The 16,974-nt window shown below is 37.2% G+C and overlaps 1 protein-coding gene across 1 annotated transcript; it reads right to left on the bottom strand.

Moving 5' to 3' along the window:
* Positions 1-4,450: 4,450 nt before the first annotated feature.
* Positions 4,451-15,357, bottom strand: LOC122307074 (zinc finger CCCH domain-containing protein 48-like). Its single transcript, XM_043119690.1, has 9 exons — positions 14,324-15,357; positions 14,086-14,181; positions 7,549-7,638; positions 7,309-7,410; positions 6,498-6,644; positions 6,211-6,330; positions 6,052-6,111; positions 5,059-5,156; positions 4,451-4,939 (listed from the first exon to the last, which is right to left on the bottom strand). The coding sequence occupies exons 1-9, from the start codon at positions 14,747-14,749 to the stop codon at positions 4,795-4,797; spliced, it is 1,284 nt and encodes a 427-aa protein (XP_042975624.1). The 5' UTR covers positions 14,750-15,357; the 3' UTR covers positions 4,451-4,794.
* Positions 15,358-16,974: the final 1,617 nt, after the last annotated feature.

Here is a 16,974-nt window from a genome sequence, read left to right as displayed (position 1 = left end):
AGAAACTTTTGGAGTTAGTATGCAAAATCCTTAAGTTATGGGTAAAACGGTCATTTTTTCCACATGTAGAGAGTAAAATGAAAATTTTACTCTTTAAGTTAGTATTTTCCATATTTCAAATATTTAGTGATTTAGTTCTAACTTTTAGAATCACTAATTACAGTTCCTCGTGGTCGCACTTGAAGTTTTATAAGAAACGCGGAGATCGAGGTAAGTTAGCTTTTAACTTACTAGCAGTCTACTGTGTATGTGTGCTAAGTAAAGGAACTACAATGTATGTATGTATGTTATCATATATGTCATGCCATGTCAAGTTATCACGTAATTGTCTATTATACAGAATTTATTCTGTCATCAATTTTTATCTGTTACATAATATATTCTGTCATGTATTACTGTACATTACAAGTATGTCATGTTAAATATGTTGTCTATTATATGTTATGTCATGTTACGAAATGTTTCTATCTCAAGTTGTTCATGTATTTCAAGTTATGTTCAAATCACGTTATGTTACGTCAGGGCTCCAGTCCTTTCGTTTTCCAGTCACGTTTCATCTTGAATACATTCAGTTTGTGTAGAATACATGGGGTCACAACAACTGTGGAGTATGTATTTACACGTAGAATACATGGGGCCACAACAACTGTGGAGTATGTATTTTTCATGTTAAGTCAAGTTTGTGTAGAATACATGGGGCCACAACAACTGTGGAGTATGTATTTACACATAGAATACATGGGGCCACAACAACTGTGGAGTATGTATTTTTCATGTTAAGTCAAGTTTCAGATCAAGTTCATGTCAAGTCAAGTTCAGTTCATGTTTCAATTTAAGTTATGTCAATTATGCTATGTTGTACGCCAAGTTATGCTTTAATTACTTATGAATTTGATTATGCATTTATGCTTTTACTGTCATGCATGCATCATTAGCTTGTGTGGAAGTTTTTTTGTTAACTTACTGAGATTTGTAATCAAATCTCACTTTGGTAATCCCAACTACCATTCCCCCCGAATGGTAGATCTTGTTACAGGACCTGAAGGAGAATTAGGAGCTGATCAACTAGACACAATTGACTAAGCGATGGTGCGACGTCAATGTTAATATAGTAGTTAACGTAAAATTACTACTTGTACAATGGAGTTGCATCTTTAGTATTTTTTGGATCATAACCATTTTGGACTAGTGTTGTGATCTACTCAATAGGTCTTTATGTATGAAGTATGTTTTAAGCATTTGAGATATTTTCAATTTGGTGCATAGTATTGCTAAAGAAAAAAAAATTATCCGCTGCGAATATTGCATAATGTTAGATGCATGTTAGGAACATTGCATCTTATATGTCATGAACGGGGGCAGATAACCTTGTGTTGCATGTCTCGACGCTTCAAATGTCCGTCCGATCCCAAACGGAATTTGGGGGCGTCACAGCATAACCATCCATCAGTATCCCAAAATATTGTGTTGCATCCTAAGATTGTGATGGGAATCATTCAAATCAAATCAAATGCAATTATGAATCACTAATAACATGTTGGCCACCAACTTAATATCAACCATATTCAAATATTGCAACACATATTTAGTGGAACAGTTATTGGGAATAATGGCAAAAAAACAAAATCTATTCTAATCCTTATCGATTGAGAGACCAACAACAACAACCAAAGTTAACAATAAGCCAGTGTTCTAATAGACTCCGGTTACAGTCTCTTAAAAAAAGAATAAATTTTAGCCCAAAAAATAAAGGTTTTGATAGTAAAATACACTATATTAAATTATTAAAATTTTCCAACAAGGGGACAGAAATACACTCTATAATGACAAGATTCAAATTATAATGGCAAGAAATAAACTCTATAATTGCATGGAAAAATTTTATATTTCTATCCCCTAACAGCCTATAATACACTCTATAATGACAAGATTCAAATTATTAATTTTTATTGTAAATCAAATCATATAAATGATATAGAGTGCATTTTTCATACCTGTTTGCAAATAAAAATTTTCTCCAAATTAGCATGCATTTGATGTCGGGGCATAATAGAATGGAGGGCAGAAAAGACCGAAAGATAGTAAGGTCGTATATAGAGGTATAAACGGTTTGGTCCCATCCCCTTGGTCCAAAGAGGATTTTTGGGATTGAACCGAAAATTTTGGTTCACCATTTTTCCATCCTGAATTAAATCAATTACTCCTATGGACTGGACTAGACCATTAACTATCGGTCTATTCGGTCCGGCCCTTTACTAGAGTAATCGTTTTTCCTCTTTTTTCTTTTTTGGTAGATAAATTAATACTAAATTTAAAATAGTAAAACTAAGATTAAGTGACTTCTTTAACGTGGATTATATAAATAACTCATTAAAAAATAATTAATTATAATTATATTTATGATTTCAATAGTTATTAACTTATTATTCAATAGTATGTAAATGAATTGTGATACTCAATGCATAATGACCTGTATTAAAATTTTAATGAATATTAAATAATTTCATTGTCTATAGATTCTTCATACTTACTTGTAGGTCTGTGCATAAATGGCTTGGGCCCGACACACCTGAATAACCTGACCCACACAACCCGTCAAAGACGGGTTCATCGGGTCAACAATTACATAGCAGGTTGAGTTAGATGCAGCCCGTCGAACCCGTGCAAACCGATATTCCTCTGCCTCATCTTCTCCCACTGCGAAACCCTAGCCATTGTCACCGTTCTCCGTCGCGTTCTCCCTCGCCTTCCACACTCTTAGTCTTTCTTCCCACAAGAGAAAAAATCTCTCTCTCTCTCTCTCTCTCTCTCTCTCTCTCTCTCTCTCTCTCTCTCTCTCTCTCTCTCTCTCTCTCTCTCTCTCTCTCTCTCTCTCTCTCTCCATGATCATTGCTCCAAGATCGCGTTCATTCTCCTCGCCCGTACTCCCCTCTCGATTTTCTTTGGATTTAAAGACAACATTGACTCAATTTGAAGATCTAGGGATTTGGAGATCTGAAGATTCAAAAACTTTTGATGATAGCGAGAATGACGAAAGTGGGATCTAAAGAACCAACGACAATGGAAGTGGGATCTACCTAAAGGTGGGTGGGTTTAATTTCTAAACTAAAAACTCACTGCCTAGTTCGCTTACTCTTATATCTTGCGTTGCATTGCTTCACTTCTTCAATGCTACGCCTATTTGGAGACTACAATGAGAAAAGATGTCGCCTAAGACAGAGAAGCATTCCAAGGCACAGGAGGACCTTTTCTGCTCTCTTGAACAAGCTTCGGCCAAATTTCTTGCTCTCATCGATATATTTGCTATCATTGGTAAATTGCTGGTGTTGTGCGTGAGCCCAAAGGCTATAGAATTTGGCTATCTGAGTGTTCCATGGTTTCTTCTTCCATTGTTGTTGGTGTTAGTGGTGATGGGGTGTCGGTGCTTAGAGAAGAAACAAGGGAAAAGGAAAGTGGTGAAACCGTGAAATGCAGTGTTCGGTTCTGGAACGCGGTGGCCTGGCCCGCAACATGTCGGGTCAGATCGGGTCATTTTCATCTCAACTGGTTACCAGGTCAGATTGGGTCGGCCCCGAATGTGACTACGGTGCATTGGGTTGCAGGCCTACTTACTTGCAACTTAGGTCTCTTAAAAAAAATATACCTAATTAACTTAATTAGGTGTAGATACTAGAGTATGTATCTACATATTATAACATGATTTAGTATATGATATATTAGTTAATCGATAGCATATTAGTTAATAGTTAATAGGATATTTAATATTTTATATGATCAATGATGATGCGTTATAAGAAAATTACATAATTAACTAATTTAACTTCAACAACTACTATATAAAATAATATATAATTGTATAAAAAAATATTTTAAAAAATTATATATATATACACACTTCGGTCGGTCCAGTTTGACCTAATTCCAAAAAACACAACTAGGGATTGGACCGAAAACAAAATTTTCAAATAGCATGAAATGAGACCGACCAACATGTTTATCGCTTCAGACCGAACCATTCGATTCAGCTAGGTTTCCTGGTCTGGACCAGTAAGTTTACACCCCTAGTCATATGGTATGGTGGATCTCTGTCAGCAGCACCATCTTCACTACCCTTTCCAAGATTCAAACTGAAGAAGAGGAATTCATGATCCTTACTCTTAGAGATCCTAGTAAAGCATCGCTGAAATAATACTTCATCATGTTAAATACTTCGCATTCTGCCACCGTCGAACCAAAACCACAAACTACTGATATTGTTAGCTAGCTCTAAAATCTGCAAATCTACGGCCCTGAAAGATAACCTTTTTTTTTTCTTTTTTTTTTAAAGGAAAGAACGGTCCCTGCATTACGATATGCAACAAAAACAAAGTTTTCCTGATTTACAATATAGGGTACAAGGTATCTAAAACGATGAGGTGCAGAACACAGTGACAAGAATATGCAAATTATCTTGCAGCAAGCAGTACGAATATTTACTCAGTTTTCATCAATATTTATCAAAATCTTATAGCCTGTATTAGACCAAGAAGCCTGTCTTTATAATTACGACACAGGACAAGGAGACAATAGCTTCGGTGCTTCCTAAACAGAAAATAGCCTGAATTGGGCCGAGAAGCCTGTCTTTATAATTATGGCACAGGAAAGGAGACAACAGCTTCGGTGCTACTAAACAGAATACACCAAATACAACTACAAGTAACTGGCATTTTCAACTTTTCCTTCCCAACTCAAACTCACCAGTTACAAAATAAACAAAACTATCAATATAATCGGAAGAAAAAATAATAATGCCGCTCAATGCGCGATAGCTGCTGGTTCTGTTAACCACTGCCACACTTTCACTTGACCGGCTCCATCACCGGTAAAAAACAGGCCAGCAGGACCCATCTGAATTGCACGAACCTCTTGTTTAGCAAAAATTTTACCCCTCTCCGAAAATCTAACCAGCACAGACCAAAAGAAAACAAATAGATCAAAGTGGGTTCTTGAAAACAGGAATAGACTCCCAAAAGAAATTCAAATTCAAAACTAAGAGAAGTCAACCAAGAAAATACTAACGACGGCAAATCATAGAGGTGGACAGAGTTATCTTTGGAAGAGCATAGCAAGATGGGCTTGGCTTCTGAATCATGCATCCCACAGAGGGTAAGCAGGCCCTGCAGGAGCCAAAGTAACAACAACATTTTTTTTTTATAAGTAAAACAAGCGTAAAAAGTAACAACATCATTAAATAAACTAGATCAATCAAAAATTAATATTTCTATGCAAATGATTTGATCTCAGGAATTTGTATGCGTGAATAAACCATACTTGGAACAAACTTTATAGATTTATGCAACCTCAAATTACTATCACAATCATATGTGAAAAGGGAACAGTGATTTCATATAATGTAAATGATAACACCCCAATCCACTAATTTCCTAACAAGAATCCAATACCAATAATAGTTTAAAGTAGTTTGGATTTAACTACCCCAACCTCCAAACCCCAGCACCCCCCCCCCCCCCCAACCCACGGCCCCCCACCAAAAAAAAAAAAAAAAAAAAAACACCACACCAATAAGGTTCGGGGTGCAAACAATTTCTAGGGATCACTTTCCATTGGTGAAAAGCTTATGATTTACCCAATCCCCATGATCGTGTGATGGAGACACATTACACAGGTCTGATGTTTAATTGGGTAAAATACATGTCTCATATGCGGTCTGAGATTCCTTGTCATAAAAATCTTTATATAACTTTGTTGATCAACTTGTAACAGACAAAGTGACAACCAATTTCAACATGCTTAGTTCGTTAATGAAAACCAGATTGATCTTCAATATTAGGTTTTGAGGTTAAATCCTACAATCTCCAGATTCAGACTACCGACAATAATTTTTTGAAAAGATCAAAAGAAAATGAAATGCTCATTTTATCAATATCCACATCTGAATTCAAGATATTACAACTAAATGCATAAACAAGCCCCAAAAGTTCAATACACTTCATTTCTAATATATTTCTAATATAGCTATTTTATTTGAAAGTAAGTTTTCAGTATGCATACATGCTCTTCATTGTGAGTGTATGTTACTTCCAAATTTCCCCTTTCTGTAGCAACCCACACCTGCACGAAAAAAAAAAGGAATAAAGAGTTTATAGCCCAAGCGCATATGAACATACACATGCATTAATATTGTATGAGACAAGCATTAGAGACATTGACCTTTATTGTTTTGTCTAATGAACATGATAATAGACACTGCTCCCAGCAAAGAACAGACATCACAACTTCAGTATGTTCTTTAAGTGTCTGTATACACTGCAAAGTTTCAAGGTTCCAGACCTGAAAAACAGGCAGAATACAATGTTCTTTTCATAAAAAAAAAAACAAAAACAAAAGCAGAAATAGACATACCAAATGCAATCACTGTAGTTCCAATCAATCCTCTAGAAGTACTCCACCAGAAGGATGAGATGTACAGACGACATATGATATCAAAACCAACTTACTCTGATAGTACAGTCCACTGAACCAGAATATAGCCTATTAGCTCCAACTACCAATGAAACAACTCCAAGGGTATGACCTTTAAGTGATGCAGCCGGTTCAAAACAGTTCGTAGCTGCATTAAACTTCCATGCCAATATAGACCCATCCTGCACCAAAGAAAACCTTCCATCAATACCAGTTAAGACATGTTTTTTATAAGAAATACAAGTCAAATGTGTTAATTCTGCAAACAAACATGCACGCAGGCACAAGGAGAGAAACATATATCCCTAAAGATGCAATGGTTTTTTCCCTTAGTGAGATTCAGGTAACATTGTCAAATCTGACTTCCAGGGAAACTAAGATGCCTTGTGTCCTACATTTTTTTTTTTTTTTTTATATCCTTGGGTGTCAGGCCAGCTTATGCGCACCTCGACTAATCCCATGGGGCCCTGAAGTTAACGGCCAGGTAAACCTCCAGCTTGTGTCCTACATTTTATGTATAGTAGATATCATATACTAATAAAAAATGATATAGACAACTATTTTACAATTTTTATACAAATCTTCAATTAAATACTACAATTTTATCAATTTCTTTGAATTTTCTTTGACTTTGATGGGTTTGAAAATAAAAATAACAATATTTTATACAACTCTTTCATACCTTATATATTCAGAGCCCCCATAACATATTCAAAACAATCTGATGGTTCATACAATTCCATCCATTTCAGAAAAACCAATGCATAAATACCCAATGTAACAGCGACAACTTTTTTAGAGGAAATATGACATGCAACCAAATATTCGTAAGTAAAAAAAAATTACCTGCGTACCAGCAAAAAGCAAACCGTTGCCCACAACCATTGCATAAACTTCTCCTATAGGCCCACTAAGACTCAGCTCAGTGTTAGTTTCGGTGTTCCATGCCTGCAATACCAATATCACCAACTGAATTAGGTAGAATATTTCAGAACAGATCGATAGCATTATACTATAACCAAAAAAAGCAAGTACAACATTGTATTATAATAAAATACACAAGCCAAAGTTTTCCTCGCATCTTACCATGACAGAATTGGGCATCCCAACAAAGACCCAAGGACCTTCACTGATCATACAACCCACTTCACCACCCAGATTAATCACCCCCATACACTGCAAAACAATAAGGTAAACCCAGAGAATATAATTTAATTTGCCTATTCTTTCATTGGCTGCAAACTAATGAGTTATGATATAATGTTAGCATTTATTTTTCAATGTCTCTGGAGTATGAGAGAGGGAAGGAAAAAAACTCAACTCAAGAAAGCAAGAAGACGAGGTTTATCATTTCAACAAACGATATATTTTTTTTATAAGTGTTCAACAAATGATATTGACAATTGGCAGAAAATGAATTTTGTATTTCTTTTTCTTCTTTTTCCCTTTTCTTAGATCATTTCTTCTTTAGAAACAACTCCCCTTTAGTCTTTTGAATTTAGACAAGTTCGATTGTTAGAGTTAAGCATTCCTTTAGCATTTATAACATTCCAGAGAAGTGATCCAAGACACATGGACGACCATTACTTTCATAGACCATCTCTAATGCCAACCATTTAAGTATTTAAGGACAGTAAGGTCAAGAGAACCATACACATTTCGCTACATTTTAGACCAAACAGGCAGAATTAATGACATTGGACAACTGCACTCTACAAAACAACTTTCATTTAGTACTTAATTCTCCAATGATTTTGATAATCCCCATAAGATTTTAACTCCAGCACTTGGTCTTTTTTAAAATATTTTTTTTGATCAGTCAAAAAATATATATATGCACTAAATGAAAGTACAAAACACCTTTCATTTAGTACTTATTTCTCCAATGATTTTGATAATCCCCGTAAGATTTTAACTCCAGCACATAGTTATTTTAAAAATATTACACACTTAGCCACACTGTTTTGAGGTTATCTTCCTCGCTGTTTCGAGTGGGTGAAAATTTCTTTCACTAATAGAAGCCAGCTTGAAAGAAATGAAGACTAGTAGATTGATTTGTCTTGATGAATATTGATTTACAGCGTGCTATTTAAAGAGAAGCAGAGCACTGTACTGAGTTGCTCACAACGACGAGCAGGTGGTGTGCACTGGCATTTCCAGGCCACCTATGACACTGTTGTAACAGAAAAGATTCCTCAATACAAAAAACGTAAAATTGCATAACAGAATTACACATAGGATGATCTAGAAGATTCTGCTGACAAGGATGCTTGAAGATTCTTTTGAGAAGCTGAGGTGGACTCATTGCCTTGAGCTGAAGTGGAGGCAATGGAAATTGTATTGCTTTTACCCTCCCGCGAGTCCAGTATGGGCACCATGTTGAGGCTCGATTGAATATGTAGAAACTGAGAGGTTGCAAGGGCCTTTGTAAGAGCATCTGCAAGCTGATCACAAGAGGAGATGAATGCAACATCAAGAGTTTTGGCCGAGACACGATCACGCACAAAATGGAAATCAATTTCCATGTGCTTGGTTGGGGACTGTAGTACAAGGTTGGCATAAAGGTATGTCACGCCAAGGTTGTCGCACCACAATGTAGGAGGTTTGGAGAGAGAAATCCCAAGATCTTTGAGAAGCGACTGAATTCATAGAAGCTCGGCAATGGAGTTGGCAAGTGCTTTGTACTTAGCTTCAATGCTTGAACGGGCAATAGTTTTCTGCTTTTTGGATCCCCATGAGATAATGTTAGAACCAAGAAAAATACAAAAACCTCCCGTTGAACCCTGATCATCTGGGCAGCCAGCCCAATTGGCATCTGAAAAGGCATTCAAGGAGTAACTGGGACAAGGCCGAATTTGGAGACCAAGACTGGCATAGTGCTTGAGGTACCCGAGAATTCACTTCACAGCTTGCCAATGAGGAAGCTTGGGTGCATGCATAAACTGGCATACCTTGTTAACAGTGAATGCAATGTCGGGACTGGTAAATGATAAATATTGGAGACTCCCAACAGTGCTTCGAAAGAGGGTAGGATCATGGAAGTTGGGTCCATCAGTGAGGGATAAATGGGTGGAAGTTGACATCGGCAAGGTAACAGGTTTGGCCAAATCCATGTGAGTACGTTTGGGAAGATCACAAATATATTTTTGCTGGGATAAATGAAGACCAATGGGAAGGAAGTTAATTTCAAGGCCAAGTAAGAAACGTAATGGACCAAGGTCCTTAACAGAAAAAGTTAAACTTAGAAAATGATGCAAAGAAGAGATTGCATGCGAGTGGAAACCAGTAAGTATTATGTCATCGTCATAAACAAGGAAAAACAATGTAACAGAGTCATGCTTGTAAACAAAAAGGGATAGATCAGCAGTGGAAGGTGTAAAACCAAGTTCAAGGAGACGATGACTTAGCTTGAAAAACCATGCCCTTGGAGCTTGTTTAAGACCATAGATGGCCTTATTTAGGCAACACGCAATACACGAGTGGGAAAGTCTAGATTGATGAAGCCAACCAGTTGAGTCATGTACACTTGCTCGTAGAGATCACCATGCAGAAATGCATTGGATATGTCAAGCTGCCGAAGGTTCCATTTCTCTATAACAACAATAGACAAAATTGTACGAATGGTTGTTGGTTTGACAACTGGACTGAAAGTCTCTGAATAATTAACCCCAACCTATTGGTCGTAGCCCTTGGCCCCCAAACGAGCTTTGCGACACTCAACCGAACCATCAAACAAACTCTTGGTCCTAAAAACCCAACGACAAGCCACCAAATTAGTGATATTAGAGCAAGGAACAAGATACCACGAGTTTGTTTTAAGCCTAGCCTGGAATTCTTGAGACATGGCAGTGCGCCATTCTTCAAATTTGGTAGCCTCTGTGTAGGTGTGTGGTTCCTTAGGGATGGAGGTGGTAGTGGTAAGATAGCCACGTGATGGTGGCCAGAGTATGGTTCCATCAATATACTGCCGTGGACAGAGGGAAGTTGTTTTAGACTTGGTTACCATCAGAGAGAATGGAGAAGAATCACGGGAAGATTCTGTGGAGAGTGAAGGTGGAACAAGGGGAAGAGAAGAAGCAAATGGAGATGAGGCGTCAAAATCTAAGGAAGAGGATAAGGATCGAGATATGGTATTGGGCTCAGTGGGCTGGGCTTGTGAAGAGTTATTTGATTGATAGGTTCCCGAAAAGTTAGAAGAGCTGGTAGGTGTGGCAATGGGCCATGCGAGCTGGGTAAGGGAAGTATGAGAGTGAGGAGATAACAATGTGGGAGCAAGCCCCAATATGGATGGAAGAGTGGATTGGGATGAATCTTGAGCCGAGGAAGAAGTGGAGAATGGAAACGTGTTCTCATAAAAAATAACATCACGCGAGAAATAGATGCGCCAGAAGGAGATGTAGGCACCTATACCCTTTATGAGAATCACTGTATCGTAAAAATAAACATGGAAGATAGCGTAGGTCCATTTTTTGATGGTTGTAAGGCCTCAGATGTGGCCAACATGTGGTACCAAAAACTTTGAGAAATTTATAATCAAGCAGTTTGAGAAACAATTTTTCATAAGGGGATTTATTTTTGAGAACAGGGGTAGGAAGCCGATTTATTAAATATACGGATGTGTGAAAAGTGTCGGCCCAAAATAATTGAGGTAAGGAAGCTTGGGACATGAGTGCAAGGCCCGTTTCGACAATGTGCCGATGTTTACGTTCCACAGCCCCATTTTGTTGATGGGTATGAGGACATGATAGTCTATGAGACATGCCAAGTTTCAAGTAGAGTATGGGAGAGCGATATTCTCCACCCCAATCACTCTGAATAGAAATGATTTTTGCATTAAACAAGAGCTCAACATGCTTCTGAAATTTAATAAAAACTGAGATGACATCAGATTTTTGAACAAGTGGGAACCACCATGTAAAGCGTGTGAAATCATCTAGGAAGGATACATAATATCTAAAACCTTCTCTAGAAAGAACAGTGGCAGGGCCGCATACATTAGTGTAAATAAGCTGAAGTGGTTTAGTAGAAAGCTGATGTGAGGTCCAAAAGGGAAGTTGACTACTCTTGGCTTGGTGACAAGCTGGACAGACAGAAGAAGCATTATTGCTGAATACTGGAAGTGAGTTTGACTTGATGATGCGTTGCAAAAGTTGGAGAGAAGGATGCCCAAGTCGTGCATGCCATTGAGAGGAAGAGGTACATTGACCAAATAGAGCTTGAGGAGAGGAAGAAGACTCGGACGACGGAAAAGAGTATAGGCCATCATGCATGGGACCACGAAGAATAGGAGTCCCCCGTCTTGGAATCCTTCACAATGAAAAATGAACTGTGAAACTCAAAGAAGACAGAGTTGTCAAAACAAAACTGTCTAATAGAAATAAATTCTTGGTGATATTAGGAACATGCAGTAAAATTTTTAGAAGAAAAGAATGAGAAGAAGTGGAGAAAGTAGAGTCACCAATATTGGAGAATGGAAGAGCTGAACCATCACCAACACGTATCTTATTAGTACCACCATAGGGAGCCAAGGTTAGGTTAAGATGAGAAAGATCAGATGTAAGGTGGTTGGTGGCTACAGTGTTTGGGTACCAAGCCATATCTAGGGCTAAAGCTGAGGTAGTATAGTTGGTTGTCAGTGAACGAGGTGGGTCACTTTGATATGCTTGATCAAAGTGATGATAACATTTGAGGGCAATGTGACCCACTTTGCCACAGACTTGACAGGTGGGTTTGGAGTGAGGAAGGGTGGAAAGCATCTGGGAAGAAGAGTTGGGGGAGTACGCAGGAGATGGAGAGGGATTGTGGCGACCTCGCCCACGTCCACAAGAGTTGCCGCAGTAGTTATCACGGTAAGCACCACGGCCCCTATTAGGAGAGGATGCGGGGATGTTGGCTGAGGGATTAAAGGACGAGGGAAGATGATTGTTGTGGCTGAGTCAACTTTCATGGATGAGTAAGAGACTAGAGTTCTTCAGTGGAGAGGGGTTCAAGACGGGCAGTAACAGAGGTTACAAAAGCATCATACTCACTATTAAGATTGGCAAGTAAATAAGAAGAGTTTTGCTACATACAAGCAAAGTCGCGTACTAATCTGCGTACCAATACTGATTCTTTCATACTTAAAATTTAAATTATCACTGTTTTCAATAAAATCTACTTTTTGACCGATCACAATAAATTAGTGCACATATTAGTACACAAGTGTGCTTGCAACTAGACTTTTCCAAATAAGAAAGCAGTTCAACTGAGGTCAGGGGAGAGCCAACAGCACTCATGGTGTCGGAAAGGTGCTTGACCTTCCGAAAATATTCAGAAACAGTGCTAGATCCTTTGGATATAGTGGCTAGCTGATATCAGAGTTGGATAATAAGGGTGTGAGATTGAGAAGTGAAAAGTTTGTCAAGGGCTTCCCAAACCTCTCAAGTAGTGGAATGGCCTACAACTTGAGCAATAAGATTATCAAAAAGGGATGAGATTAATGCGCTCAAGATCATCAATTTGGGTCCAGGACAGAAAGGCCGGGTTAGGAATTTTTTTTTTTTGATAAGTAAACACAATCTTATTAACAATAATAGGCATAGCCCAAGTACACAAGATGGTATACAAGAGATAAGACCTATCTAGGTGGCTATAGTAGTCACTAGAAAGTCATGTACATTTTGTCCATTGAAGTCTATAGCTAGAGACCACAAGAATAAAGTACTGAAAAATAAGATACGGATCTCCTCCATAGTCTGCTCCTTATCTTCGAAAGTTCGTTCATTACGCTCTTGCCAAATGCACCACATAATACAGATCGGTACCATCTTCCACATAGCTTTGATTTGTGGATCGCCTCCCGGCATCGCCCAGCTAGCTAATAATTCCACCACTGACTTCGGCATCACCCAATTTAGGCCGGGTTAGGAATTTTATCAGGTAGGAAGGAAGGAGGAGGAACGTTGATGCCACTAACAAAGTCAAAAGGCTGTTGGCTTTTGAGATATGGAACCATCTGAGTATGCCATAAAAGAAAGTTGTCATTGGTGAGTTTGACATTAACGAGATGGGAGAGATGAGGAAGAAGAGGGTTAGAGGAGGGTGGGTTTGGATTTGAAACTTTGGGAGAGACAGACTCTTCCGCCATGGTTTTGATGTTAGTCTTGGAATAGCTCTGATGCCATGAAAGAAATGAAGACTAATATATTGATTTGTCTTGATGAATATTGATTTACAGCGTGCTATTTATAGAGAAGCAGAGCCCTATACTGAGTTGCTCACAACGACGAGCAGGTGGTGTGCACGGGCATTTCCAGGTCACCTATGACACGGTTGTAACAGAAAAGATTCCTCAATACAAAAAACGTAAAATTGCATAACAGAATTACACAGAGGATGATCGAGAAGATTCTGCTGACAAGGATGCTTGAAGATTCTTTTGAGAAGCTGAGGTGGACTCGTTGCCTTGAGCTGAAGTGGAGGCAATGGAAATTGTATTGCTTTTACAGCTAATTAAAAATAAATTTTAAACTATAAAACTCACTTCCTTTTTTTACAGATTCCTAGAACATCAAAATAAGTTAAAAAAATTAAGAATAAAATTAAAACCAATAATATCACAGCAAACAAAAAATCGACACCAACCTGCCCAGACTGGCAATCCCAAACCCTTACAGTCTCATCTTTACTGCCACTGTAAAGCTTATTCGACCCGGATGGCAATGCAATCCCACTCACAACCTGTTCAAAAAATATCACAATTAACACACGAAATCCCTCAATACAAAAAAAAAAAAAAAAAAAACCATCAAAACCCCAAAAGTAGGCGAAACCAAAACATACAAATCACCAAAACAACTCATAGTCCATCCAAAGTCTTGACCTTTTGATGCCCCTCGAGCTGCGTTAGTATCGCAAAACCTTCTCCCAAGCTCCAAGAATGCAAGTACCTACACCGCTCACCGTACCCACAATTCCCCTGAACCCAATATTTACAAACATTGAAAACTCTCTCCGGCTTCCTAACTGTTCTACTATTCGCACTGCCGTGGGAACGGCCCCACGTCGACCCGGTGTAATTGGTCCTGGAGCGGGGACCCGAGAAGCCGGATGAGTCATCGACGAAGCCGTGGGTCCGCTTGGAGGGGGCGCCGTTGGAAGGGGGAGGTGGCAATTCCCTGTGCAGGAACGGACATGGGCGGCGGTTGCAATTTCCCGCCCGCCAATGGTAGCAGACCTTTTGGTTCTTGGGGTCCACGGGCCCACCCAGCCGCTGGAACACGCGCTTGCTGCCGCTGTCCAAGTCCATAGCTTGAATTCCTCCCAATCACTGAATGATCAATCTGATCCAGCACTCACCGCCTTTGTGTGTGTTATTTTCCTTATGTAATTGAAAGTGGAAAGTCGATGAGATTGTAATCCAAAGAGAGAAAGTAATCACGTCACGGTGAGATGATAAAGAAGTGCTTCTCTTTGAGTAGTGTGGATTGGAGGTAGAAAATCCGTGGTGGTTTTAAATCTACGGGAATTAAATAAAAGTTAATAGAATTGGGGAGATGTGCGAGATAATAAGGAAAATTGCGGATGGTTTGAGCGCGATCGTGGACTGTCCCAATGTTAGAACCGGAAAGTGTGGATGCAGGAGTGAGATTCTGGGGTGAAATAGAATCAGAAACCCTAGTTTTGTTTACGTTTTATCTAATCTCTATCTGTTCCCTGGATTGGGGTCACTGAAAGTACATCAAATAATTAACAAATAAATTAAAATAATGAGTAATTTATTTTAATTGTTTAATGTAAATAATAACTAAAAAGATATTGGATAAAAATAATAAATAATGAACAGACTTTTTTTCCCAATACCGCATGCCGCTGTCCGGACAGCTTTGGATCATGTACGGCAGGTTTGGATATAGATAACTTTAAATGATTTGAATTAAAAAATTAAAAAATTAAATAAAATATATTAAAATATTAATTTTATTTTAATATTTAAATTATTAAATTATTTTTTATTTAAAATTTTTAAAAAATTATAATAATTAAATAAGATAAAATAAGATAAATTAATATGTTTTTAATCCGTACAAAATCTAAAAGTAAAACATAAAACCACAAGACCGTTGATTGATTTTTTTTTTTATATAAACAAGTATTATTATGGAAAAGGTTTTATAAACATAAATTTATTTTATATAATATATTAGATTATAAAATTAATTTTATTATAAAATAAATCTATCATATCATCATATTAATCTGTTATTTACTTTTGTAACATCTCCTCATAATCGTGACACTTATGATTTTATAATAAAATAATTTTATATTTTATCGTATTATATCAAATTATATTAGTTAATTTGTAAATTTATTTTAATAAAATCTATTTATAAGTAAAATATTTCTCTCGTTTACGTGGCACAGTACTCAATCAAAACCTATTCTAATTTTCTAAATGTCCTTTTAACTTATATTTTATGATTTTTAGTTATTTTTATTGACATGGTATATTTAAGTTAATCGTCTATTTAACTAATACACAGTCACTTAAAATATTTCACATAAGCAAATATGCTTAAAATGATATCCAATTTAAAAAATTTGTAATAACACATCCCCACAATCTTAGCTGCCAATTAGATAGTGGGTTGAAATAAGATAAATTGAGATAAAAATTAAAAGTTATTCTTATTATTTTGAAATTTGAAAAAGTTGAACTGTTTATTATATTTTGCATGAGAATATGAAAATTTTTTAATAATGAGATGAAACACTTCTTGTATCCAAACATGGCCTTAATCACCCGTATTGGACGTGATAAAAATTAGAAAAGTATTACATCTACAAAAGAATACTTAAAAATAGAACTTTCAAACAAATGCAACTCGATATGAGACACCAGATTTACTTTATACTAAAAGGAACTTCACAATTTCACCTACCATATCAAGATAAATCAGTTTGTAAGTTTATTTTCAAGTAATTTTTTTTATAGATCAAGTATTTCTCTAAAAATTAGGCTATGCATATAATCGATAAGCGCACTCCAGGACAAGACCTCATCTCAAACACCACCAGTGTGAGGGTGGATAGACATTCTTAAACCGCCTCCACTGCAGACTTTTTAGCTCCAACATTCTAGTTTTATCATAGTACATTTTCAACACAAAAACATTATCTAAAATTTAAACAAAACCAGATTAGACCAAGGTGCAAAACTCGTCTCTTTGAAATTATTCAATACCTCTGGCAGCTGGTGTTCATCACATGGTTCTAATCAACTGACGCAAGTTTTTGGGTCCAAATACCAGTCCAAAAATAAAACAAAAACTCCTACAAAAGACACTAAGTCCAATAGCATCATCCATTATAGAACAGCATAATCTCTTTCTCAAAACACTAGCTATCATCTCGTTAGATCTATTAGTATTATCAAAACACCTCACAAAAATTTAGCCTAAAAATCCAATGCATTCTTCTGTCCTCTCCTCTCAAATTATCGGAAGGAAAAAAAAAAATCTCAATGCATGT

The sequence above is a fragment of the Carya illinoinensis genome, chromosome 4 (genome assembly GCF_018687715.1).
Source record: "Carya illinoinensis cultivar Pawnee chromosome 4, C.illinoinensisPawnee_v1, whole genome shotgun sequence".
Classification (NCBI taxonomy): Eukaryota; Viridiplantae; Streptophyta; class Magnoliopsida; order Fagales; family Juglandaceae; genus Carya; species Carya illinoinensis.
Note: the sequence above shows the minus strand (reverse complement) of the source record. Positions and strands in the feature narration are given on the sequence as shown.